The sequence below is a fragment of the Ranitomeya variabilis genome, chromosome 3, assembly GCF_051348905.1.
Source record: "Ranitomeya variabilis isolate aRanVar5 chromosome 3, aRanVar5.hap1, whole genome shotgun sequence".
NCBI lineage: Eukaryota > Metazoa > Chordata > Amphibia > Anura > Dendrobatidae > Ranitomeya > Ranitomeya variabilis.
This window is the reverse complement of record NC_135234.1, coordinates 694,358,441-694,381,875: the sequence shown is the minus strand read 5'-3', so window position 1 is coordinate 694,381,875 and position 23,435 is coordinate 694,358,441. Positions and strand designations below refer to the sequence as shown.

At 41.9% G+C, this 23,435-nt stretch overlaps 1 protein-coding gene across 1 annotated transcript in view; it reads right to left on the bottom strand.

The window, feature by feature from the left end:
- Positions 1-1,950: 1,950 nt before the first annotated feature.
- The window catches only part of FOXO1 (forkhead box O1), a 62,200-nt gene continuing 40,715 nt past the window's right edge, over positions 1,951-23,435 (bottom strand). The window contains exons 2-3 of the mRNA XM_077298165.1: positions 8,101-9,422; positions 1,951-3,140 (exon numbers count right to left, since the gene is read on the bottom strand). Coding sequence (XP_077154280.1) covers positions 8,112-9,422 — 1,311 coding nt within the window. The 3' untranslated portion in view covers positions 1,951-3,140; positions 8,101-8,111. The remainder of the gene's footprint in view (positions 3,141-8,100; positions 9,423-23,435) is intronic.

Sequence of the window (23,435 nt, the reverse complement as noted above, 5' to 3'; positions counted from 1 at the left end):
TCTATATTTCCAAAGTAAACATATGAGATGTCAGGAAATAAATAAATACACACAAAGGTAGCAGATAACTGTCATCCTCAGATCTGATTACTAACCATGGGGATGACACTAAAGAATAATGTTGTGTATTTAGGACAATGGGACCTTCACAAATTAAAGCAACAATGTTCAGTGTCGGCAAGTAAAATCAAACTCAACGTATGCAAAGTTACATGTTCTTTGGCCAGGATCATACATGCTGCAGGAGAACATCTCCAGGAGGGCTCCGAGTGGCCAGTCCAGGAATATGGTAATCCATTACAACAGAAGTTATGTGGAAAGCGGGGGCTGTACATGTAAATACCAAGAAGTCATGAATCTCTCCCAAACAAGTGATACCAATAATTATACATTTCTTTCAGGCAAAATGAAGAAATATCTTATATACAACTTTCTCCATTTTTCCTTTCATGAAAATCTTAAACATGGATGTTGAGAGGGGGAAAAAAAGCACCCAAATCCTGTAGGTACAAAAGCTGGTACAAAGTACGGTACACAATGAAATACTGAAAGCTCCTGTGCGATGTGGGAATGCTGGCACACTTCAAACATACATAATTATCAACAATCATTTATCTAAAAACAGGAAAACAAAAAAATTAGAAAACAATTATACATATTAAAACAGTTTTTGTACAAGATCTAACATAACCCATTGTCTCTTTAGCCGACGGCTTGTCGGTTGAACCCTTGAATTGGATCAACAGTAAAGCTTTTCCATGTTGTGCTCATATTTAGGCAGCGAGCTTGTACCACTCAGGCACGACTAGGACGAAACAAAAAATACAAGCATCTGGAATTGGAGTCCGAAATATTGAGGCTAAAATTGGCATTTAATGTTAAATACATATTAAAAAATGTTTAAAGTTTAAATTTATCTAAAAAAATAAATAAAGCTAATTTGCAAATAGAAGACTGCCAAACCTTGACAACAGCGTCCATGCAGGCTAATGTGTCTCCATGGTAACAGACAACAAAACAATCCCTGTGTAGTCAGATTCTGAAGTTACTCTCCCTTCCACCTGTGCAGATTTCTAACTCAACTTCCAAATTTATATTAGCAAGAATGTGAAGATGGAAGGAGGAAGAGAGTATAAATACACAATTAGGCTAGGATTAGACTGCGTTATAGACAGTCCGTTAGACGGACTGCGTTACACCGCCGCATAAAGCAGTCCGTTAACGCCGCCATTAAGCCCTATGTCAGACGCATTGTTAGCGCACGCCCAAAATGGGCGATGTGCCGTCATTGAGTGACGGACCCTGGGCCGCGGGCCGCAGCGTTTCCGGGTCCGTCACCGCTAGCGCAGATAGAGCATCTGCTAGCTCTATCTGCGCTATCGCGATCACATTTCGGCACTTGCGTTAACACATGTGTTGAACGGGCTGCATTAACGCAATGTGAACCTGGCCTAACACTACATAGTTTGGTTTGTTGACAAAACCGGAGAAAAAAAAAAAAAGAAAAAAGCATAACCTATGGCAATGGTACATGTAAATAACAGACGGTACTTAGTTAACCAAGCGCTAACCAAGACCCCATTCTATTTATATTTACATGTAATATTTCCATTTGTTGATTTACTTGCTGTAGGGTACCATCACATTTGCTTTCCCCCCCCCCCCTTGAGTTTGGTCTATGAAATGGCCACCGTGTGAATGAGCTCTTACACTTTACACGTCGACCACATTTTAGTCCAGCTTAGGCTTTTGGTTTTTTACGGTTTGGTTTTGTTGTCTGTTACCATAGAGACACAAAATAGTCTAAAAATATGGATCAATTTGATTTGCAAAGTTTATTCTTTTTTTGTTGCACTGAATAAATTAAAAAACTGTGTGCATACCTTTTAAGAAATATTTAAAAGAAAGCCATAATCAGAAAATAACCCATCAATTAAATCAAGTTTGCGCTTTTCTTTTTTTTTTTAGCTCCCCCCCCCCCTTATCAACCTGAATTAAAAATAAAAGTGTCAATCTTGTACCTTTAAATTCACACAGGCCATTAGGTCTTTAATTTCTTTTAATAATTTAATGTGGATTCAGTAAGTATCACATTTATTTTAGCTACAATGGGTAAAAAAATGCTGATCCTGGGCCTTTGAGGATATAGAGCCTGCCCCAGTGTTTAGTGTGAAGACTGCAATATAATTTTATTTTTTTTCATAGAAGTCCTGATATGAACATACTCCGATTTAAACAATAAATCATTTTCTGAGGATAGCATCCCTTTAAAGAGCAGAGACATGGCCTAAACTACATCTGGACTTTGAAATGGTACAGGTAAATATTTTGGAACAAGTTAGATATGGTCACCATTATACATTCCGGACTCCAACTGGGGAAGTACTGGTATTTTGAGTTGGATACATTAGTGCTCTACCTCAAGCAGATAATAGGCAGACTAATAAAAACGCTCTGCAATGGTTAACACATTCCAGTTATTTTTATATATTTTAAATCAACATCTTTTTTTTTTTTTTTTAAATTTGTAGGGCAGATAAGTTATGTTATGTTTTGTTTTTCTTTTTTTAACAAAATTCTAGCACCAACCCTGGACTATGTATATGTTGGTCCAATAACAGGGAGGATCCCCATTAGCCTGGAATGTAAATAAATTAGACCGCAGCCACTGAACATACATTTGGCAGTTACCGACGAGACATAGCGTTGAAGAAAAAAAAAAAAAAAAAATGCTGGCAATAGCTCTTCCTGCTTCTCGTTAGGTCATTTAGTGCACAAGGGGCTTATGTAGGTTCCAGTCTTGAAAACGATTTCCACGAGATGCCCCATTGCTGAGCAGATCTCGCATCCACAGCAAACGCCTAGAGCAAAGAAGCAAATACACAACACACCATAAAGTCTTATTTCTGGACTGCGCACACGAGCCCCAGAATGGCAACAACGATGCAGGCTTCGGTATTCCCCCAGTAGATTCTTTTTTTCTAGTCAGTTTGGCACTTCATAGTGAGAGAGGTCCAGGAGCAGCACAGAACTGGCAAACACTGGGACAGCTCCGGATTTCTTCAGGCTTAAAAAAGAAAAATCGGCCAGAGAAGAGCATCTTTGGAGGGTTCTTCCACTGTCCTTGATGGCGATGCTGCCTACAATACAAAGAATAAGGGGTTAGAAGGCCAACAAGGTCTAAACTGCTGGTGTGAAGGTAAATGGCGCCAAATTAATAGACGAGACTCCATGTTATAGGGACTGTACAGATTTACAAGACGAGGCTGCGGTTTTAAGCAGAAACAGTGGTTCTTGTCCATGGACGTCTTTGGTACAAGGACGAGCAGCATAACCAGAGAACCCCTGCACAAGAGGGTGCCATGAAAAAATATCTACATTCCTATTGTACACAAAATTATCAGCGTGTGTTGTAAGTATTTGGTGAGATGTAAAGCATTGTGGGAGCTAATCCGAGAGCAGCATAATCTAGGTGACAGGGAGCCGGATTTCAGCGATATATCACTTAGGCCACTTTCACACATCAGTTTTTTGACATCAGTCACAATCCGTCGGATTTTGAAGAAAAAAAAAAAAAAAAAAAAAACAGATCCGGCGACTGATGCTGCTGGATCCGTTTTCTTCTCAGACTTGTATTAGCGACAGATGGCATCATGTTTCATCCGTCGTTCGCCAGATCTGACGAAAATTAATTGTCCGGAGACAACGGACAAAGTAACATTTTTTGTGTACATCGAAAAAACGGACAGCGATGGATCCATCACCATCCGTCATTTGCTAGAAAGGAAGCCTATGGCGCCGGATCCGTCAAATGACGGAATCCGGCGACAGATTCCATTTTTTCTTTAATGGAGCATGCTCCAATCCAATATGGCAGATCCGTCAAAAAAAACTGATCCATCACATCAGTTTTTCACAATCTACGATGAATTCGTCGAGCCAACGGATTATGATTAGCAAAAAACTGATATGTGAAAGGGGCATGAGGCTACGTGCACACGTTGCGGATTTTGCTGCGGACCCGCCGCAGTTTTCCATGCGTTTACAGTACCATGTAAACCTATGGAAAATGAAATCCGCAGTGCACATGCTGCGGAAAAAAAACACGTGGAAATGCTGCGGGTTACATCCCGCAACATGTCAATTCTTTGTGCGGATTCCGCTGCGGTTTACACCTGCTCCATAATAAGAATCCGCAGGTGTAAAACCGCAGGTGGAACCCGCAAAAAACTACAGGAAATCCGCAAGTAATCCGCAGTGCTTTTTACCTGCAGATTTATCAAAACAGCTGAAGAAAAATCCACAGACCTAAAAAATACGTGTGCACATACCTTTACTGGGCTGCTTGGTGCAGTTTTAGGCTATGTGCACACGTTGCGGATTTGGCTGCGGATCCACAGCGGATTGGCCGCAGCGGGTTCGCAGGAGTTTTCCATGCGGTTTACAGTACCATGTAAACCTATGGAAAACAAAATCCGCTGTGCAAATGCTGCGGAAAACAAACCGCGTGGAAACGTTGCGGTTTATTTTTCGCAGCATGTCAAATTTTGTGCGGATTCCGCAGCGTTTTACACCTGCTCCTCAATAGAAATCCACAGGTGTAAAAACGCTGCAAATCCGCAGGTAAAAAGCAGTGCGTTTTACCTGCGGATTTTACAAAAACAGTGCGGAAAAATCCGCACACGAATCCTCAACATCGGCACATAGCCTCAACAGAATCCCGGTTTTCTCTGCTGTATATTTAGCAGCGCTATGTTTAACTCCACCCACACCACTGATTGGCTGCTCCCCGTGTACACTCTACATGGTCTTCAGCTGGACTGGCCTGGAGTCTGTCTCCAGCTGATAAAACACTGATTGCATTGAAACTACAACATTCAGCCTAATAGGTGTCACTTATCCCCACAATCCTGTAGAATGTAAGCCCGCAAGGGCAGGGTCCTCACCCCTCTGTATCAGTCTGTCATTGTTAGTTTGCTTACTGTAAGTGATATTTGCATTTTGATGTAACCCCGTCTCATGTACAGCACCATGGAATTAATGGTGCTATATAAATAAATAATAATACTTATTAGGCTGTGTACTACAATTTCCATACAATAAGTGTTTTATCAACAGAATATCATTGTGGGACCAAGTCGTGTGCAGGCCAATCCAGTGTAATCTGTGTAAACCTGCTTGTACCACTAATTGGCAGCTTCCGTTGTACATTGGCAGCTTGCTGACAATCAGCGGTGTGGCTGAGGTTTTACACAGTTCAGCATTCTGACCACTGCTAGATCTGCAGCAGAGAAAACAGGGATTCTATTAAGGGTATGTGCACACGTTGCGGATTCCATTGCGGATTTTTCCGCACGGATTTTGCAGAATCCTCAGGTAAAATGACCTGCGCTTTACCTGCGGGTTTTCTGCAGATTTTGTGCGGATTTCACCTGCGTTTTTACACCTGCGGATTCCTATAATGGAATACGTGTAAAACGCTGAGGATTCCGCACAAAGAATTGACATTTTCCGAAGCATGTGCACAGAAGATTTTGCTTCCCATAGGTTTACATGGTACTGTACACCGCATGGAAAACTGCTGCGGATCCAAAGGGCCAAATCTGCAACGTGTGCACATACCCCAACACTGCACACGGTAAGTGACACATTGCTGGAATCAGGATCTCAGTCTCTACATCATGCTGCTATCGGATTCCACAGGTAAACCTTCCTGCCTTTAAGATGTGGTTTTGGAACACCCCACTTTACCACCTCTCCACAGGATAACTGATAAAATGCTGAATGTGGAGGGTCCCACCAATCATATAAACAAGGGTCTTTATTCTCCTGTTTGAATGTTTTCAAGTACGCATATACCAAACATGTATAGTTTATTTTATTTTACTGAAGTAGTGAGGAAAAAAAAAAAAAAGTCGCTTTAGTTGCCATTTTCCAAGACCCGTAACATTCTCATTTTTTGGTATCTGGGGCTGGGTGAGGGCTTATTTTTTGTGCCTTGAGCTGACATTTTTACTGAAACAATTTGGGTGTAGATTCAATGTTTTGATTGCCTTTTATTGCAATGTTGTAGCCATAAAATAAAAAAAAAACAAAACAAAACAAAATTCTTGCATTTTTTCTTCTTGTTGCTACGTTTAGATCAGGCATTTCTGAATGCAGCAATACCGAATGGATCTTTTTTTGTTTTTAATGGTGCAAAAGTGGGGCGATTTGAACTCTTTTTTTCAATCTTTTTTATATTCTATTTAATAGTCCCCATGGGAGCCTTGAAGTTGCCATAGGCCGGCGTTCACAGGAGGATCGTGATGACAGGCACAGGGGGAGTGTAGCAGTCATGACAACACAGACGCCCCGTGATCACAGATCGGTGGGCTAGACTACGTGTTTTCCTGTCTGCGCGTGTTATATGCCGCTGTCAGTGACTGACAGCGACATTCAACTGGTTAACAGCCGCAATTGGATCTCCGATTCACCTGCGGAACTTAGATTAAATCAGCCATCAAGTGGGGAGAAAAACCATGCGGGCTCAGCGTGTGAGCCCGTATCAAAGGCAACAAGTCCGATTATGTAAATATACATTATCAGTTGTGAAGGAGTTAATAGTTTAAGACAAGTTGATCGCACTACCGTGCACAGAGGACGACGGTCAATATGATCTTTTTCAGACCACAGAATATCAATATTCTTGGCTGCACATATCCTATTGAAGAATGACCATGCGCTCCTGAGAACGATGATTTTCATCTACGTTCGTCTGGTGATAGGACGATTGTGGAATGCTCATTCCTGATAAATCTGCCCACGTAGAAGCACTGTTAGCATTGTGAAGACAGCTATACAATATACATGGTGAATACAATAAAGACATAATTAATATCACTTAACTGTATTATGAAATAAGATAACAAGTCAAAAAAGTTATCAGCTTTTAATAAATAGTTAATTGGTAAAATAAAAATGCGATTAGGAGTGCAGACACCGGCTATATGTAAAAAAAACTACTGATTCTGGGTGATTAATCATAAGGCAATTTGCAGAGCAAGGTGATACAAACCAGCCTGATGGTAATTTATCAGCAGAAGGGTGAATAGTGGTGGCTTTGCCCTTGGGAATTGGCTGCATGAATGGTCTCAGTTAGAATTCGTTGAAGAAACATTCATTCAGTATAAGTAAGAAGATAAAATATTGACTTAAATTTGGGAAAACATGATGAAATTAAAAAATCCTTTAGATAAGAAACAAAACATAAATAAAAATAAACAGGCCAACAAAAAAAGGGGTTTTGCCCATTTGTTCGCTATGGCTACACTACACTGGCTGGCCACAACTCCCTCGATAGCCAATTGGTTGACTGGCTTTATATAAAAAAATAAGTTGTTTTCATTATCAAACCCCTTTAATAGGAATCTGTCAGCAGGTTTTTGCCATTTAGGCTGCCGTCACACCAGCAGTATTTGGTCAGTATTTTACATCAGTATTTGTAAGCCAAAACCAGGAGTGGAACAAATAGAGGAAAAGTATAACAGAAACATATGCACCACTTCTGTATTTATCACCCACTCCTGGTTTTGGCTTACAAATACTGATGTAAAATAGTGACGGCAGCCTTAATCTGAGCAGTAGCGTCATATAGACCAAGAGTTCCTGATTCCAGGAAAGTGTCACTTATTAGGCTCTGGGTTGAAGTTTCAATACAATCAGTTTATCATCAGCAGATTATCACTACAGAACTAGGTTTTGCGTGCAGGACAGTTAGGGGTGGGGGTTACACAATGACCCATCACTGATTGCAGCTTGCTGACAAAGTACTGAATACCAAGAGGGCTGCCAATAAGGGGTGTGGGGTGGGGTTACACAGAGCTCAGCATTCAGAGAACTGCTACATCTACAAGAGAGGAGACAGGGATTATATCAAAACTGAAATCTGGGTCTCTGTCCATACGCCAGCTGCTCTTGGATTATACAGTGAAACGTGCTGAAAGACTCCCTTTAATAACAACTCTACCAGATTTAACAAACTATACTAGAATTTTGTGTTTTGTAGACCATTTCAAAATCCACAAATTGTATACTGCTATACACAAGTCAGACACTTACATTCTCTGCCTCTATCCCGATACCCAGTTGTGTGTGGTGGTTGTGACATTGTGAGGAAAGCTTTGGTTTGATAACAGACTATCAAAGTTAAAATCTGCTTCTCCATCTTCCATGAGGTCATTCCGAATAATGGACTCCATGTCACAGTCCAAGCGCTCAACGAACATGTCATCCAAGTCACTAGGCAGCATCTCCTGGTGGATGGAGACTATGCCGACTCTGCCATAGCCATTACAGCTACTTGTAGGATAAGAACCCATGCCGGACATCTGAAGGGGCTGAGTCATAGGCACTTGTAATGAAGTTTTCACTGTTGACAGGCGGCTAATGCCAGCAGTGTGAGTCATGGTGCTCCCACTATGGGGCAAGGCACGACCATTCATGGAGGTCTGCTGAGTATGTTGCTGATGTGTATGGGGAATGGCGTTCATTTTGCTGTGGGGTGGCTGGGCGCCGTATGCAGACATTCCAGAATTAGATGCCATCAGCACATTCTGACTCAGAATCCTACCGTTGGCTTGAGAAACCGCAGGCTCCGGGACCAACAAATCATTATGTGGTGGGGAATCTGTGGTAAGCAGTTCCTTTAGAAGTCCCGCAGGAACATTGTATGGTCCCACAGCTCTGTAGGCAGGTTTACCTTCTTGAACACTTTGCATGGTCATCTGTGACATGGAGGTCATGCCAGCTTGACCATATGCATACTTTCTGAATTCTGGATCAGGAGATCCCATATTGGTGTCTGGGGATGTAAATAAATAGCCAGATTGCTGCTGCATCATGGATGCGGGTGAGGACTGTGTGGAAACAGTCAATGAGGTGTTTGGAGATAACAGATTCAGATTATCTAGAAGGTTCTCCATGTTTTCAGGGTTTCCAATCTCTGACAGACTTGGCAAAGTAGACGCCAATTTGGCAGAAGACGGAGGATACACTAGACTGTGTACATCAGCATCACCAAGATCTTCCTCCTCTGGCATGATCGAACTTGCGTTGGAACTGGTCCTTGGACGAAAAGTGTTCCACGCTTCAAAGTCATCATTGCTGTGTGAACTGGGGCTTCCAGGCCACTTTGGGAACTGTGACCCAGGACTGTCGCCACTGCATTCTTGACCTGACTGTAGAGAGGCTTTTTTCTTTGCAGCCCTTCCTCTGCTTTTCGTGAACTTGCTGTTGTTATCCATAGAGGCAGCTCGTCTTCTTGGGGATTTCCCATTCTTTCCACCTTCTGGATTTAGGATCCACCATGAACTTTTACCAGTCCCTTCGTTCTGTACTCGTACAAATTTGCTATGAAGAGACAAATTGTGCCGAATTGAATTCTGAAAGACATAAAACATAGAAATAATCAATACAACATATTGTAGAAAACCACAAAATAACATTGCTCGGATTATCTGCCACGCACAAGAACAAATACAAACACGGATCATCTCCAAGATCATTCGATAAGACTATTCTACCTTCCAGTTCAAAATGAGCAACAAACTATTAAATGGAGTTCCCCCAAGTAAAACAAAAATCCTTATACACATGCAGTGGTGCCATTCCAGCAATAATCAGCGTTCCATCACTTGAGTGCTGCAGCCAATCAGCAGCTGCTATTAGGCTGCAGCATTCATATCTCCACCGCCGGTCCAAGGGAAGAATGGACCCAGCAGCCCCATTAATGGGCACAGATTTGCTGCAGCACTCATGTAACATGTCAAGGAAGCACTGGCTCACCTGGGGTCAACACCACTGGAAAGGCACGGCTGCGGGAGGGTCAGAAAGCCATTTTACCAAGGAGACTACATCTAAAGTACCACTCCAGTGATTTTTTTAAATTTTATTTTCTATCTTTGATAGGGATCACGTGAGCAAGTGTGATGAAGGTAGTAACATCCTGTCGCCACATCTTTCCCCAGTTTCAGGTCAGTTCTAGCACTATGACTGCATTTGTGACCTGCTGAATCACACAGTGGTTGCTATGTGATGAAGGAATTGAGGGTAAACTGATTAAATTTGCTGATGACACAAAGCTAGGAGGGATAGCTAATACTACAGAAGAGAGAGGATTCATAAAGATATAAGTAAACTGGAGCAGTGGGCAGCAACTAACAGAATGGTTTTTAACAGGGAAAAATGCAAAGTACTACATCTGGGCAATAAAAATGAAGAACGCGTATACAGAATGGGAGGAATAGGGCTAAGCAACAGAACATGTGAAAAAGACTTGGGTATACTAATAGATCACAGACTGAACATGAGTCAACAGTGTGATGCAGCAGCAAAAAAAGGCAAATGCAATTCTGGGATGAATTAACATAAGAATACAGTCTAGATCACACAATCATTATTGCCCTCTACTCCTCTTTGGTCAGACCTCATCTGGAATACTGTGTCCAGTTTTGGGCACCACATTTTAAAAGGGAATCTGTCACCCCAAAAATCATATATGAGATAAGGCCACCGGTATCAGGGGCTTATCTACAGCATTCTGGAATGCTGTAGATAAGCGCTCGATGTAACTTGAAAGGTAAGAAAAACAGGTTATATTATACTCACCCAGGGCGCGCTGCGGTCCGGGTACGGCGCCTCCTATCTTCATACGATGACGTCCTCTTGTCTTCCTGCTGCGGCTCAGGCGCAGGCGTACTTTATCTGCCCTCTCTAACCTTTCCCAGTAACTGCAGTACTTCGCTCTGCCCTCAACAGGGAGCCGGAGCGGCAGCAGGAAGACAAGAAAAGGACTTCATCGTATGAAGATGGGAGGTGCCAGTCCTGGATCGCGACGCCCATCGGACAGGACCTTGGGTGAGTATAATATAACATGTTTTTCTTACCTTTCAGGTTACATCTGGGGCTTATCTACAGCATTATAGAATGCTGTAGATAAGCCCCTGATGCCGGTGGCGTTATCTCATATACGATTTTTGGGGTGACAGATTCCCTTTAATAAAAGACAACAAACTGGAGCAAGATCAGAGAAGAGCGAACAGAATGGTTACCGGTCTGCAAACCATGTCCTATGAGGAACATTTACAGGATTTGGGAATGTTTAGCTTGCAAAAAAGAAGACTGAGAGGAGTCTTAATAGCTGTCTACAAATATCTCAAGGGCTGTCACATTGTGCAAATGAGAATAAAGATGATCCTTCTACAAGGGAAAGACTAGAAGCAATGGGATGAAACTGAATGGGAGGAGACACAGATTAGACATTAGAAAAAACTTTTTGACAGTGAGGATGATCAATGAGTGGAACAGGCTGCCACGAGAGGTGGTGAGTTCTCCTTCAATGGAAGTCTTCAGAGGCTGGACAGACATCTGTCTAGGATGATTTAGTGAATCCTGCATTGAGCAGGGGGGTGGGCACGATGACCCAGGAGATCTCTTCCAACTCTACCATTCTATGATTCTGTGTGGAGCAGAGGTAACTTTTTGAATTTTCTCAATGCAAAATTGGAGACTTGCTTTGAGAACCAGGCTAAAAAAGAGTCTTGTTCTGAATCTCAGACGTACTATGAGTAATGACCAGTCCACATACAGATCCAGGAGGTTATATATGCTGGCAAATGGCGCCAGAGTAAGTGGAGTGGAAAGAAGACTGCTTACATACGTGCTAACTAGCAAAAAGGCAAAGTACTGCTCCAGTCATTTTTTTTTTTCTATTTAAATAAAGAGTTTTTCTAGTAGTTAAACTCTTTAAAATTTTCATGGTACAGCTAAAAAAAAAAAACTTCGTGGAAGCTTATGTAAAACAAGAGTTTACATGCATGGGACGCAGATTTGTCCATGGTGAAACCCGTATCAAACCTCCAGTGTGAAAGCAGGTTGTTAAAATTTCATTGTAGCCGCCATGACAAGATTGCTGTAAGTATCCAAAGCTGAATCTAGTATAAAAGGAATAAGTCAACCCCTTTAAGGAGGGAGGAGGAAAGCTACTGACATTTGAAGGTACAATAGTACCGTAGTTTATAGATCACTTCAAGAGTCCATGAACTGAAAAATTACTGCCAGTCAACATCACCAAACACTTTTCTCCCTTAAAAAAAGGTGAACTCTTTATTAGGGAACAGTCAGAGCTGTATTACTCGCGTGAGGATAGCATTGCAATCCTCGGACTGGCCAGCAGCGCTCATCACCTGAGCGTGACCGCATGTATTTCTATGCAGCTGTCATGCTCCGGTCAGGAGAGCCGCCGGCCAGTCTGAGGATTGCGATGTCAAAGTCCAGGTTATACGGCTGTCTGACTGCACCATTAGACTGAGCACCAGACACCATGCACAGCCAGGTTATAATACTACTTCATCCATTGAAGTGCTCTTTGCTTTTTTTGATAGCTACTCTTCAAGTTTCCTAAAAACAGAATTACTACAGCAAGGACATCTGGGGTCACACGTACACAATTCAGCCAAAAAATTAAAATATTTTGGAGAAGGGAAAAGCTGAATTTCCTAACAGGAAAGAGTCTGCTTGGCTCATTATACAAATTCCTGTTTTTACAAAAATGCGGCAGGTTATTACAAATATCCAATGTTTTCCTTAATTGGAGTATACATACCCCAGATACCATACCAAAATATTCTACATCAAGCTGAGCACTAAACCTAGAACTACTGCTGTACATTCAAAGGGGACATCAGCGGCAAGATAAGAGTTTTGGAATCTCAGCAAGAACAAGAAGGCTCTTATGGAGCTCCCACAGGATGCCAATGCTACTGAGCCATTAATGTTAAAGATTTATTGATGTGGCGATCAAAGCTTTTTTCAGAAAGAGTGCCACCCTTATTGATGGGCCGTGACTGATGTTCTAGCTCAGCCTCATTAAAACGAGGCCAGACCAAAGCCCGAGGCCAGGCCATCCAGACTTTTTCATTTCATACATCTTTTGAGTTTGGAAAAGTGCCTCCTTGCCAGGGTGCTCCTGAATAACTGATAGTTGCACTACTGGTCTGAACTGGGTCTCTCCAATGCTACGAGAAAAGGTATCGTCATCTCTGCAGCATCAGATCCATTTATCCAGCCAGCTTCAGAGCAGCGCCTACACAGTCTACAGCAAAACAGACTGCGAGCACTGCACTTCTTGCCTAGGAGAACGAGCGGTAAACAGAATTAAGAATCCTTCTATTCTTGAGAAAGGAGAACACTTATTAAGAGGTAAAATTGCAAAGTTGTTAGATTTTAAAAGCACTTTGCAATTTTATCCATTTATGAATTTATGATGTTACCAACAATGCCTTTGTTAAAAAAGTTATCCACTACTTGGACCCTTTCTTAATACCCACGTTTCTCCCACTGTAAACAAAACAAACAAAAAAAAAAAAAAATCACACAACCACCCACCCTTTTCCGGTGCCAGCCTCAATCCAGCAGTGTCACCACTGGCTCTCCCAGGACTTGCGTGACATTATTATGTCACACGATGCCTGTGGTCAACCAGTGCTGGCTTGACTCCACTTCTTTGGGCAAATGCAGAGGAGAGGAGAGATGCTACTGCTCACACTTACTCCAATTGGCGGCAGGGAGTGTTACGTCACAAGATCCCAGGGACAGCCAGCGCAGACACCACTGAAACAGCACAGGGTATTGAGGAGGAATTAACCAAGTAGTGGACGAGCCCTTTAAATGCTGGCTGGACCCACCAGCAGCAAAGCATTTGATATGTATAGGAGAGTCAAATTTTCTCCTCTGGCAAATGTTGACATGTCTGATCCCTTTAACTAGCTACAAAACAAAGCTATGCCAAAAAGGAACCGGTTATTAGATTCATGGGCAGCATGAATTAGACATTGGCTGCACGATTGTAGCCAGGTATGAAACACTGCAGAGTTTGAGAAAACTAAGCCTAGTGTTAAACACAATTTAAAAAGCCATCCGGAGACTGTACAGGATGAACTGGTCTGAGACAAGTCCTTTGGTGGTCTTCGCCCTGCCATGGTCCCTTTGACTGACAGGTCTATGCATTCACCCTGTTGGAAATAGAGAGGGGAGAAAAGAACCCAACCAGGAACCTGTCTCAAACTAGCCATCCAGCCTGCTTTAACTGATGCCCCTTGTCCGGGGCAGCACAAATCCGGAGGACGGGTTTCTAAAATATATAGATATAAAACATTCATATTAAATGCCTGCCCTGTGGGAGAGAGTCAGACAATTTCTATAGAAGTACATGGGTGGCTTCAGAGTCAAGGGATGCCTGGCCTCTATACAAAACACACTTTGTTGACCAATATGGTTTCAGCAGATTTCCATAGAGAATTTCACTAGCAAATACAGCCCACCCTAAAGACACGACGAAAACTAAACAAGCTGAACGCTCTGAAATTATCAGTATGAGGGGTCAGACATGCAATGATCGGCTACTGGAAACGAGGGCGTCTGGGGCGCAGTTGCATTTCTTGCTCAGTGCAGAATTAAGCTCAGGAATGTGTGAAAGAGCTGGAGAAGAAATATGTGCAATGAATAGAGCCTTCAGCTTGGGAAGCTAAATCCAGCAGCCTTGGCAATTAACTCTTTATAACTACACCACACCGATGTAGCAGAGCTGACGAGAATTTCATTTTAACGATAGTATTGCAGATAAAAGCACCATATTTAGCTGCAGTCCCATGTAAAACTACAAACTACCATGGTATGAGAAAAATTGATAATGGCTGACAAAGACACCATAAATGTCAGTTTCCTATGGAGATCAGGGAGGTGTAGTGGCTTCATTGTGATGCTGGACAGATAGCAGAACATTACATGCAATGTTTCTCTGTCGGGCTATGGCTGTTGGGCAGGTGTACAACATTTCCATTATTTGCGCCTGGAATATGTTAATGTGCCTGACTTGCTGATTTTGTAAGTTTCCCACTGACAGACAATTTTAAGGGTAGGTTAGTTTTAACATTGAGAGATAGAATATCAAAAATCAAATCCAGAAAATCACATTGTATACATTATATACATTTATTTGCATTTTGCAGTGAGAAATAAGTATTTGATCCCCTATCAATTATTAAGAGTTCTGGCTCCTACAGACCAGTTAAACGCTCCTAATTAACTCATTACCTGCATTATAGATAGCTGTCTTACATAGTCACCTTTATAAAAGACTCCTATCTGCAGACTCACCTCTACAACATGGGCAAGACCAAAGAGCTTTCTAAGGATGTCAGGGGCAAAATCACAGACCTGTACAAAGCTGGAATGGGCTGCAAAACCATAAGTGAGAAGGAGACTGTTGGTGCAATAGTAAGAAAATGGAAGAAATACAAAATTACTGTCAATCGACATCGATCTGGGGCACCATGCAAAATCTCATCTCGTGGGGTATCCTTGATCATGAGGAAGGTGAGAGATCAGCCTAAAACTACACGGGTGAACTTGTTAATGATCTCAAGGCAGCTGGGGCCACAGTGACTAAGAAAACCATTGGTAACACATTACGCCATAAAGGGTTAAAATCCTGCAGTGCCCGCAAGGTCCCCCTGCTCAAGAAGGCACATGTGTAGGCCCATCTGAAGTTTGCCAATGAACAACTGGATGATTCTGTGAGTGATTGGGAGAAGGTGCTGTGGTCAGATGAGACAAAAATTGACGTCTTCGGCAATAACTCAACTCAATGTGTTTGGAGGAAGAGAAATGCTGCCTATGACTCAAAGAACACAGTCCCCACTGTCAAGCATGGAGGTGGAAACATTATGTTTTGGGGGTGTTTCTCTGATACAGGACTACTTCACTGCATCAATGGGACAATGGATAGAGCCATATGCTGTAAAATCCTGAGTGACAACCTCCTTCCCTCCTCCAGGACATTAAAAAGGGGTCGTGGCTGGGCCTTCCAGGAAGACAATGACCCAAAACATACAGCCAAGGCAACAAAGGAGTGGCTCAAAAAGAAGCACATTAAGGTCACAGAGAGGCCTAGCCAGTCTCCAGACCTTAATCCATAGAAAACTTATGGAGGGAGTTGAATCTCAGAGTTGCCAAGCGACAGCCTCAATCTTAATGATTTAGAGTTGATCTGCAAAGAGGAGTGGACCAAAATTCCTCCTGACATGTGCGCAAACCTCATCATCAACTGCAAAAAACATCTGACTGCCGTGCTTGCCAACAAGGGTTTTGCCACCAAGTATAAAGTCTTGTTTGTCAGAGGGATCAAATACTTATTTATCACTGCAAAATGCAAATAAATTTATACAATGTGATTTTCTGGATTTTATTTTTGATATTCTCTCTCTCAATGTTAACCTCTTTCTGACCTCGGACGGGATAGTACGTCCGAGGTCAGATACCGCGCTTTGATGCAGGGCTCCGGCGGGGAGCCCGCATCAAAGCCGGGACATGTCAGCTGTTTTGAACAGCTGGCATGTGCCCGCAATAGCGGCGGGTGAAATCGCGATTCACCCGCCGCTATTAACTAGTTAAATGCCGCTGCCAAACGCAGACAGCGGCATTTAACCGGCACTTCCGGCCGGGCAGCCGGAAAGGAGCGCATCGCTGACCCCGTCACATGATTGGGGGTCAGCAATGCTTCTGCATTGTAACCATAGAGGTCCTTGAGACCTCTATGGTTACTGATCGCCGGAAGCTGTGAGCACCACCCTGTGGTCGGCGCTCACAGCACACCTGCATTTCTGCTACATAGCAGCGAACATCAGATCGCTGCTATGTAGCAGAGGTGATTGCGTTGTGCCTGCTTCTAGCCTCCCATGGAGGCTATTGAAGCATGGCAAAAGTAAAAAAAAAAGTGAAAAAAATAATAAAAATATATAAAAAGTTTAAATCACCCCCCTTTCGCCCCAATCAAAATAAATCAATAAAAAAAAATAAAAAAAATCAAACCTACACATATTTGGTATCGCTGCGTTCAGAATTGCCCGATATATCAATAAAAAAAAGCATTAACCTGATCGCTGAATGGCGTAGCGAGAAAAAAAATTTGAAACACCAGAATTACATTGTTTTGTTAGCTGCGACATTGCATTAAAATGCAATAACGGGCGATCAAAAGAACGTATCTGCATCGAAATGGAATCATTAAAAACGCCAGCTCGGCACGCAAAAAAATAAGCCCTCAACCGACCCCAGATCATGAAAAATGAAGACGCTATGAGTATTGGAAAATGGCGCATTTTTTTTTTTTTTAGAAAAGTTTGGAAGGTTTTTTTTTTTTTCTTCACCACTTAGATAAAAAATAACCTAGTCATGTTAGGTGTCTATGAACTCGTACTGACCTGGAGAATCATAATGGCTGGTCAGTTTTAGCATTTAGTGAACCTACCAAAAAAGCCAAACAAGAAACAAGTGTGGGACTGCACTTTTTTTGCAATTTCACCGCACTTGGAATTTTTTTCCCGTTTTCTAGTACACAACACGGTAAAACCAATGGTGACGTTCAAAAGTACAACTCGTCCCGCAAAAAATAAGCCCTCACATGGCCAAATTCACGGAAAAATAAAAAAAAGTTATGGCTCTGGGAAGGAGGGGAGCGAAAAACTAACATGGAAAAACGGAAAATCCCAAGGTCATGAAGGAGTTAAAATTAACCTACCCTTAAAATTATAGATTGTCCATGTCTTGGTCAGTGTGCAAACTTACAAAATCAGCAAGGGATCAAATAATGATTTCCTTCACTGTAAGAATAGTCCTAAAGAGGTGCTCCAGTCTATAGAAAGTGATGGTTAGATATTGGATTGTACCGCTGGGATCCCCCACCAATCACCTGATTGAGGCCATTTCAATGGCCACCATTTAGTATTTACTGAACTTTTCACATCTTTTGCAAACACAATGAAGCTCGGTAGATAATAGTTTCACATAAATTCTAAGGTGTGCGTATATTTTTACCTATGCACATACATGAACGACCTTGGCCAAGCTCAAAGTTCAGCTCTTGCGCACAGGCTAACCTGTGCAGGCCACGGATTCACCTTTGCTACACTTTGCACAGTGAGGCTTCTCCCACCCACTGACTTTCTGCACTGTACATTCCCTACCCTAGTAACCATGAAATCAGTAGTAAACATGGTGAGGATCTGCGAGGGAAGAGGGCACAGACTGGATACAAGCGAGGAAGACCTTGAGGATCAGCATTTCGCTTTTGTTACAGTGGAGTTTGCAAGCGGACACGAAATCAAAACATCTCAAAGTAGCATCAAGATCGGAATTTGGGATCCTTCCCGCAGCTTAGAAATCTAGGCTGAGAGCCTGAGCGCAGAATGGATTTGTGCCTGACACAGCAGTGAGGGTCGGCAGGAAATCCCTTTGTCACAGGAAGCTGTAAATGTCTTCAAGACAGCGGACATCAGCAAAGAATAGATCAAGAGGCAAAACAACCAGCACCGTATAGATTACGGTCCAGTCCATCAGCACAACACTGCCTGCTCGCCTTGCTTTCTTCCCCTTGGCCATTTCTCTACATTTCCATAGTTTGTGATGGAGCCTACTGATTACATGTAGCATGAGGCAGAGACTCATTGTACCAAAATCTGAAGGGTCTGTTATTTCTATAGGGGCTCTCCTGGGATACTCAAAATAAAAAGTAATCAGGGGGCAGAGGCAGGGGTCACTGACATGGTGTCATCAATCAGTTTCAGGAGCTGTGCTGGCTCCTGTTCTACTGAGCATGCGTCTGTTTTCAATTCCGACAGATGCTCAGTAGATTCTGTTCTTCTCAGTGCACAGTGACAATGCGCTCTCTCACCGACTCTGATCAGAACTGACGAGACTGCAACAGAGCGCACTGTCATTGCACAGTGTGAGCAGAGACCAATACCATGCATGCAAGTGACTGCCTATTTCGACCCTCCCCTGTTCTCTTATTGACATTTCTGGCTTCATAATTCAAAGGGTGGAAATAGACGGAAAACAAGCAAGTGAGAGGGTGCACTTAAATATTTGACCACGCCACGGGTACACCGAGTCCCTGTACTTGGTTTCAACAATCTTCCTGCACTGAGTCCATTTATCGCAAAGATTTCAATGAGATCTGTGTGACATTATGGTGGTGCTACAGGAGAGAAGAGAATGGAGCGCTTGCTGACGGGTCTCTTCAGATTCCAGCAGTAGGGCAGCTTACGGTCAGCTCAAACCAAAAACTACATATGCAATATAAAAACAGTACTAAACTACATACAGCACAACAAAAGAGCAGATACCCAAGTAACAATCTATACTGTAGATGACTGTCTGTAAAGCGCTGTGGAATTAACGGTGCTTTATAAGTGTACGCTAAATAAAGGTTCGAAAGCCATTGATCATCATGCACAATGTTGTTTATTTGCTTCATTTAGTATGTGAAAATAAGGGCAAGAGACGGTCTAGCCGAGACGACCATTCTAAAATAAAATGCAGGCATGGGTCACCACTGTCATTAGGCTTATACTACGGCATCCTACAGCTTTAGTATATGGGCTTATGATAAACACAAAGTGATGAAACTGTTATTTCCCATGAACCTCGGTCGCCACCACTTCACGGGAGTGTCTAGAGACTCTGATAATTAATGAGTCCAATTAGTTATAATTAGGTAAGCAGTATTTATATCATAATGAATATGCCATGTGTGTGTAAAAATAAAATTAGCATACCTATAGCTTTTCTTTCACACCTAAAGTTCATACTTATCTATTCTTACATTTCTACACAATCACAGCTGGATACATGTTTTATATAGCAGAGCCCTAAACTGTAAAACAAATATTTATTAAAAAAATAAAAATAAAAAAAATTCTAGATCTCAAACTGCAGGCACAGGTAACATTAAGGCTATGTGCACACGTTCAGGATTTCTTGCAAAAATTTCCTGCGCAAAACCGGATATTTTCTGCAAGAAATCCCCATGGGTTTTTTGAGTGTTTCTCACATTTTTACCGCGTTTTTTTCCGGATTTTTCCGGAGGTTCCCAATGCAATAATATAGTGGGAAATCTGCAAAATTAATGAACATGCTGCATTTTTTACCGCGATGTGTTTTTTTTTTTTGCAGAATGCGTTCTAAATGATGGGATGCATAATGTATGCGTTTTTTTCACGTTTTTATAGCGAAAAAACGCGAAAAATCTGCAACGTGTGCACACAGCCTAAGTTCCACAATATCCAAAGGCCACTGTTCACTATACACACAGGAATAATGGTGTCAGATAAAAGAATTTGCTCGTTGGGGGCCTCATATTGATCCGTAGGTAAAATACACACTATAATGACCATTGTAGAAAATACTGTGTTTCCTGTGGCAGATGTTACATTAAAAACAAACTTTTTCAGATTACTTGGATTAGCATGCAGTAGTTATGGTGTTTTACCATGTCTACCAGCCAGGCCAGATCAGAGGGGAGGTAACACACTGCACATACTGAAGCATATCTGTAAAAGGCTATGCCCACTCTTGCTATCTTCTTAAAAGTGTCAATGCATCAATTTAAAAAGTAAATAAATAGAAAATAAAAACGGAGAAGCTCTGCAAACAGTCTTCATTAAAAGAAATTTGTCATCAGACTTTGGCTATGAAATTGGAGAGCAGCATGATGTAGGGGCTGAGACCCTGACACCAGCGATGTGTCACTTACTTGGATGCTTAGTTTAGCAACACCAAGCTGCCCAGTAAGCGACACGCCACTAGAATCAGGGTCTATGCCTCTACATTATGATGATCTTAGACGGGGTAGCAAAAAACTTGCTGACAGATTCCCTTTAAAAATACTTGATGGTTTTGCATCTATGACCAAGATGAGTCTCCACAGTAAGTGACTACAATAAGCCGAGCGTAGCCACATCCTGTATTCATGATCTCTTCCTAACCATCCAACGATGGCTTCAGGATCCGGCTACCCAGTTTATAGTCATTTATTTTCTGAATCACTTCATTTTTTTTTTTTTTTTTTTATAGGAAACATTGGGATAATAAATAAAGGCTATGAATCTCTTTACAACTAAATGTTAGGGAATGCATATACCATGATTATCTGCCAAGAACCACACAGCAGCGATAGTTTAAGACATTCAGATAAGTCATTCATCCTTGGGTCACTCATGTATGACCAAACAAATGACAAAAACACATCTGCAGGTGGAGACAACCGACCGTTGTAAACAGGAACAAAAACTTCTGACTGGTGAGGAAGAGACATCCGTCACATTCATCAATAAAAAAGAAAAACCTTCATCTGGGTCAATATTGTGCAGGAGAGTTTGCTTTCGCTTTACGTTGGTGAAACGCTCCGACACAAAAAACATATTACAAAATTGTCCCAGCGCAGAGTTCAGAGAAGATCGATAATGCAAACAGGGTCATTTCTCTCACTTCAAAAATGCGAGGGTGGTAGGCGATTGGGTGTTTGGGGGACAAGGCCAAATGTCAGACAGATAAATACACTGGAAAGAACTGGGATGTGCAGAACAGTACAAAACACGCAAAAAACAAAACAGACACCTATAAATCACAGATGTGTGCACCATAAGTACATAATACAACAGCAAAAAAATGCAGCGAGGCTCAGAATGCTGTAGATAAGCCCCTGATGCTGGTGAGCTTACCTCACCATCGATTTTTGGGGTGACAGGTTCCCTTTAACTTTGTCCAAACTTTCAAATTATGACCTGACTGGATAACCCTCCGATGTATAGGGTCTCATGACATTTATTGGGGGGGGGGGGGGGGGGGAAAGATGAAGCATGCGGATTGTCATTGCTGCAGGGGATAAGCCAACCTCAGCACTGACTCGTATCCATTTACTCCACTCTTCTAATGTTAAAACACATGCATACTCCACCGATCTCCCTGTGTATGGAAAGCCATGAGTGTTCCCAACAGGTATCTAAAAGTGTGCAAGTCCTATGTAAAGACTCTGAAATTCCTTGCCTGAGGAGGTGGTGATGGCGAACTCAGTCGAGGGGTTCAAGAGAGGCCTGGATGTCTTCCTGGAGCGTAACAATTTTTGTATCTTAAAGTGATTAGGTTCTTTAGAAGGACGTAGATCTGGGGATTTATTCTGATGGAATATAGGATGACCAAATGTCTTTTTTCGGTCTTGCTATGTTACATGTACGGTACTGCGCATGCCGTCTCCTCCTTTTGAAGTGGGCTCCAGCGCGAGCCCTTATCTTTCCCGGCACGTCATATGTTTTGAATAGCTGACATGTGCCTCTAACAGCCACAAGTGGAATCGCGATCCACCCACAGCTGTAAGCCTGTTAAATGCCGCTGTCCATCTCTGACAGCGGCATTTAACTTGCACTTACCTTAAGTGCACCGGAAATCCTACCCATGGGTGACCCCGTCACATGATTGTGGGTCACCAATGGGTTGGCATGACAACCAGAGGTCTCCGGGGGGTCAGCGCTTACAGCAAGTGAGCATTTCTGCTACACACAGATCTGATCATCATTTCAAATCACCCCCCACTCACCAAATTCAAAATAAAAATAAAAATAAAAATATCAAAACATGCACATATTTGGTATCACTGCATTTAGAATCGCCCGATCTATCAAGCTATAAAAAGAATTAATCCGATCGGTAAATGGCGTAGCAAATAATAAAAAAAAAAAAAGTCAAAACCCAGAATTACGTTTTTTACGTATACACACCAAAATGGTATCAGTTTTTGTAGGGGGGAGGGGAATTTTTTTCACCACTGAAATAAAAAAGAACTTAAGACATGTTTGGTGTCTATGAACTCGTACTGACCTGGAGAATCACAATGGCAGGTCAGTTTTAGCAATTGGTAGACAAAAAAATCCAAAAAAACAGTTGTGGAATTGCCCTTTTTTGCAATTTCACCGCATTTGGAATTCTTTTCCCCCGTTTTCGAGTACATGGTATGGTTAAACCAATGGTGTCATTCACAAGTACAACTTGTCACGCAAAAAACATGCCCTTCCATGGCCATATTGATGAAAAAAAAAAAAAAAAAGTTATGGCTCTGCAAAGAAGGGGAGCAGGGTGGATAAAAATCAATGTTTTTTTAAAAAAATCAAAAAAATCGGATTTTTTTGATTTAAATCGGATTTTTTTGATTTAAATCGGATTTTTTTCAATAAACTGCTTTTTGAGGAAAATATTTTACCATCCAAAGGTTCTTCCATCATGAGATAAAGCTGAGTTGTTTAACTCAGTAGAATAAAGGCTGTATATGTGTAACATTCACAATGCCATGCTCTTCCAGAGGTTTCTGTAGGATGCTGACTATCCAACAAGTTTGGGCATGTCAACTGAATGGAAAAAGAAACTAAACCAAAAGTGAAACCAAGCTAGAAGTGTGGAATTAAAGGGGCAGTATGAGCAAAATGTGGAGGCTATTAATAGTTTATACAATTAAGACATGCTGCTTTTAAACACCTACCTATTGCCATATAGTAAAACAAAAAAGA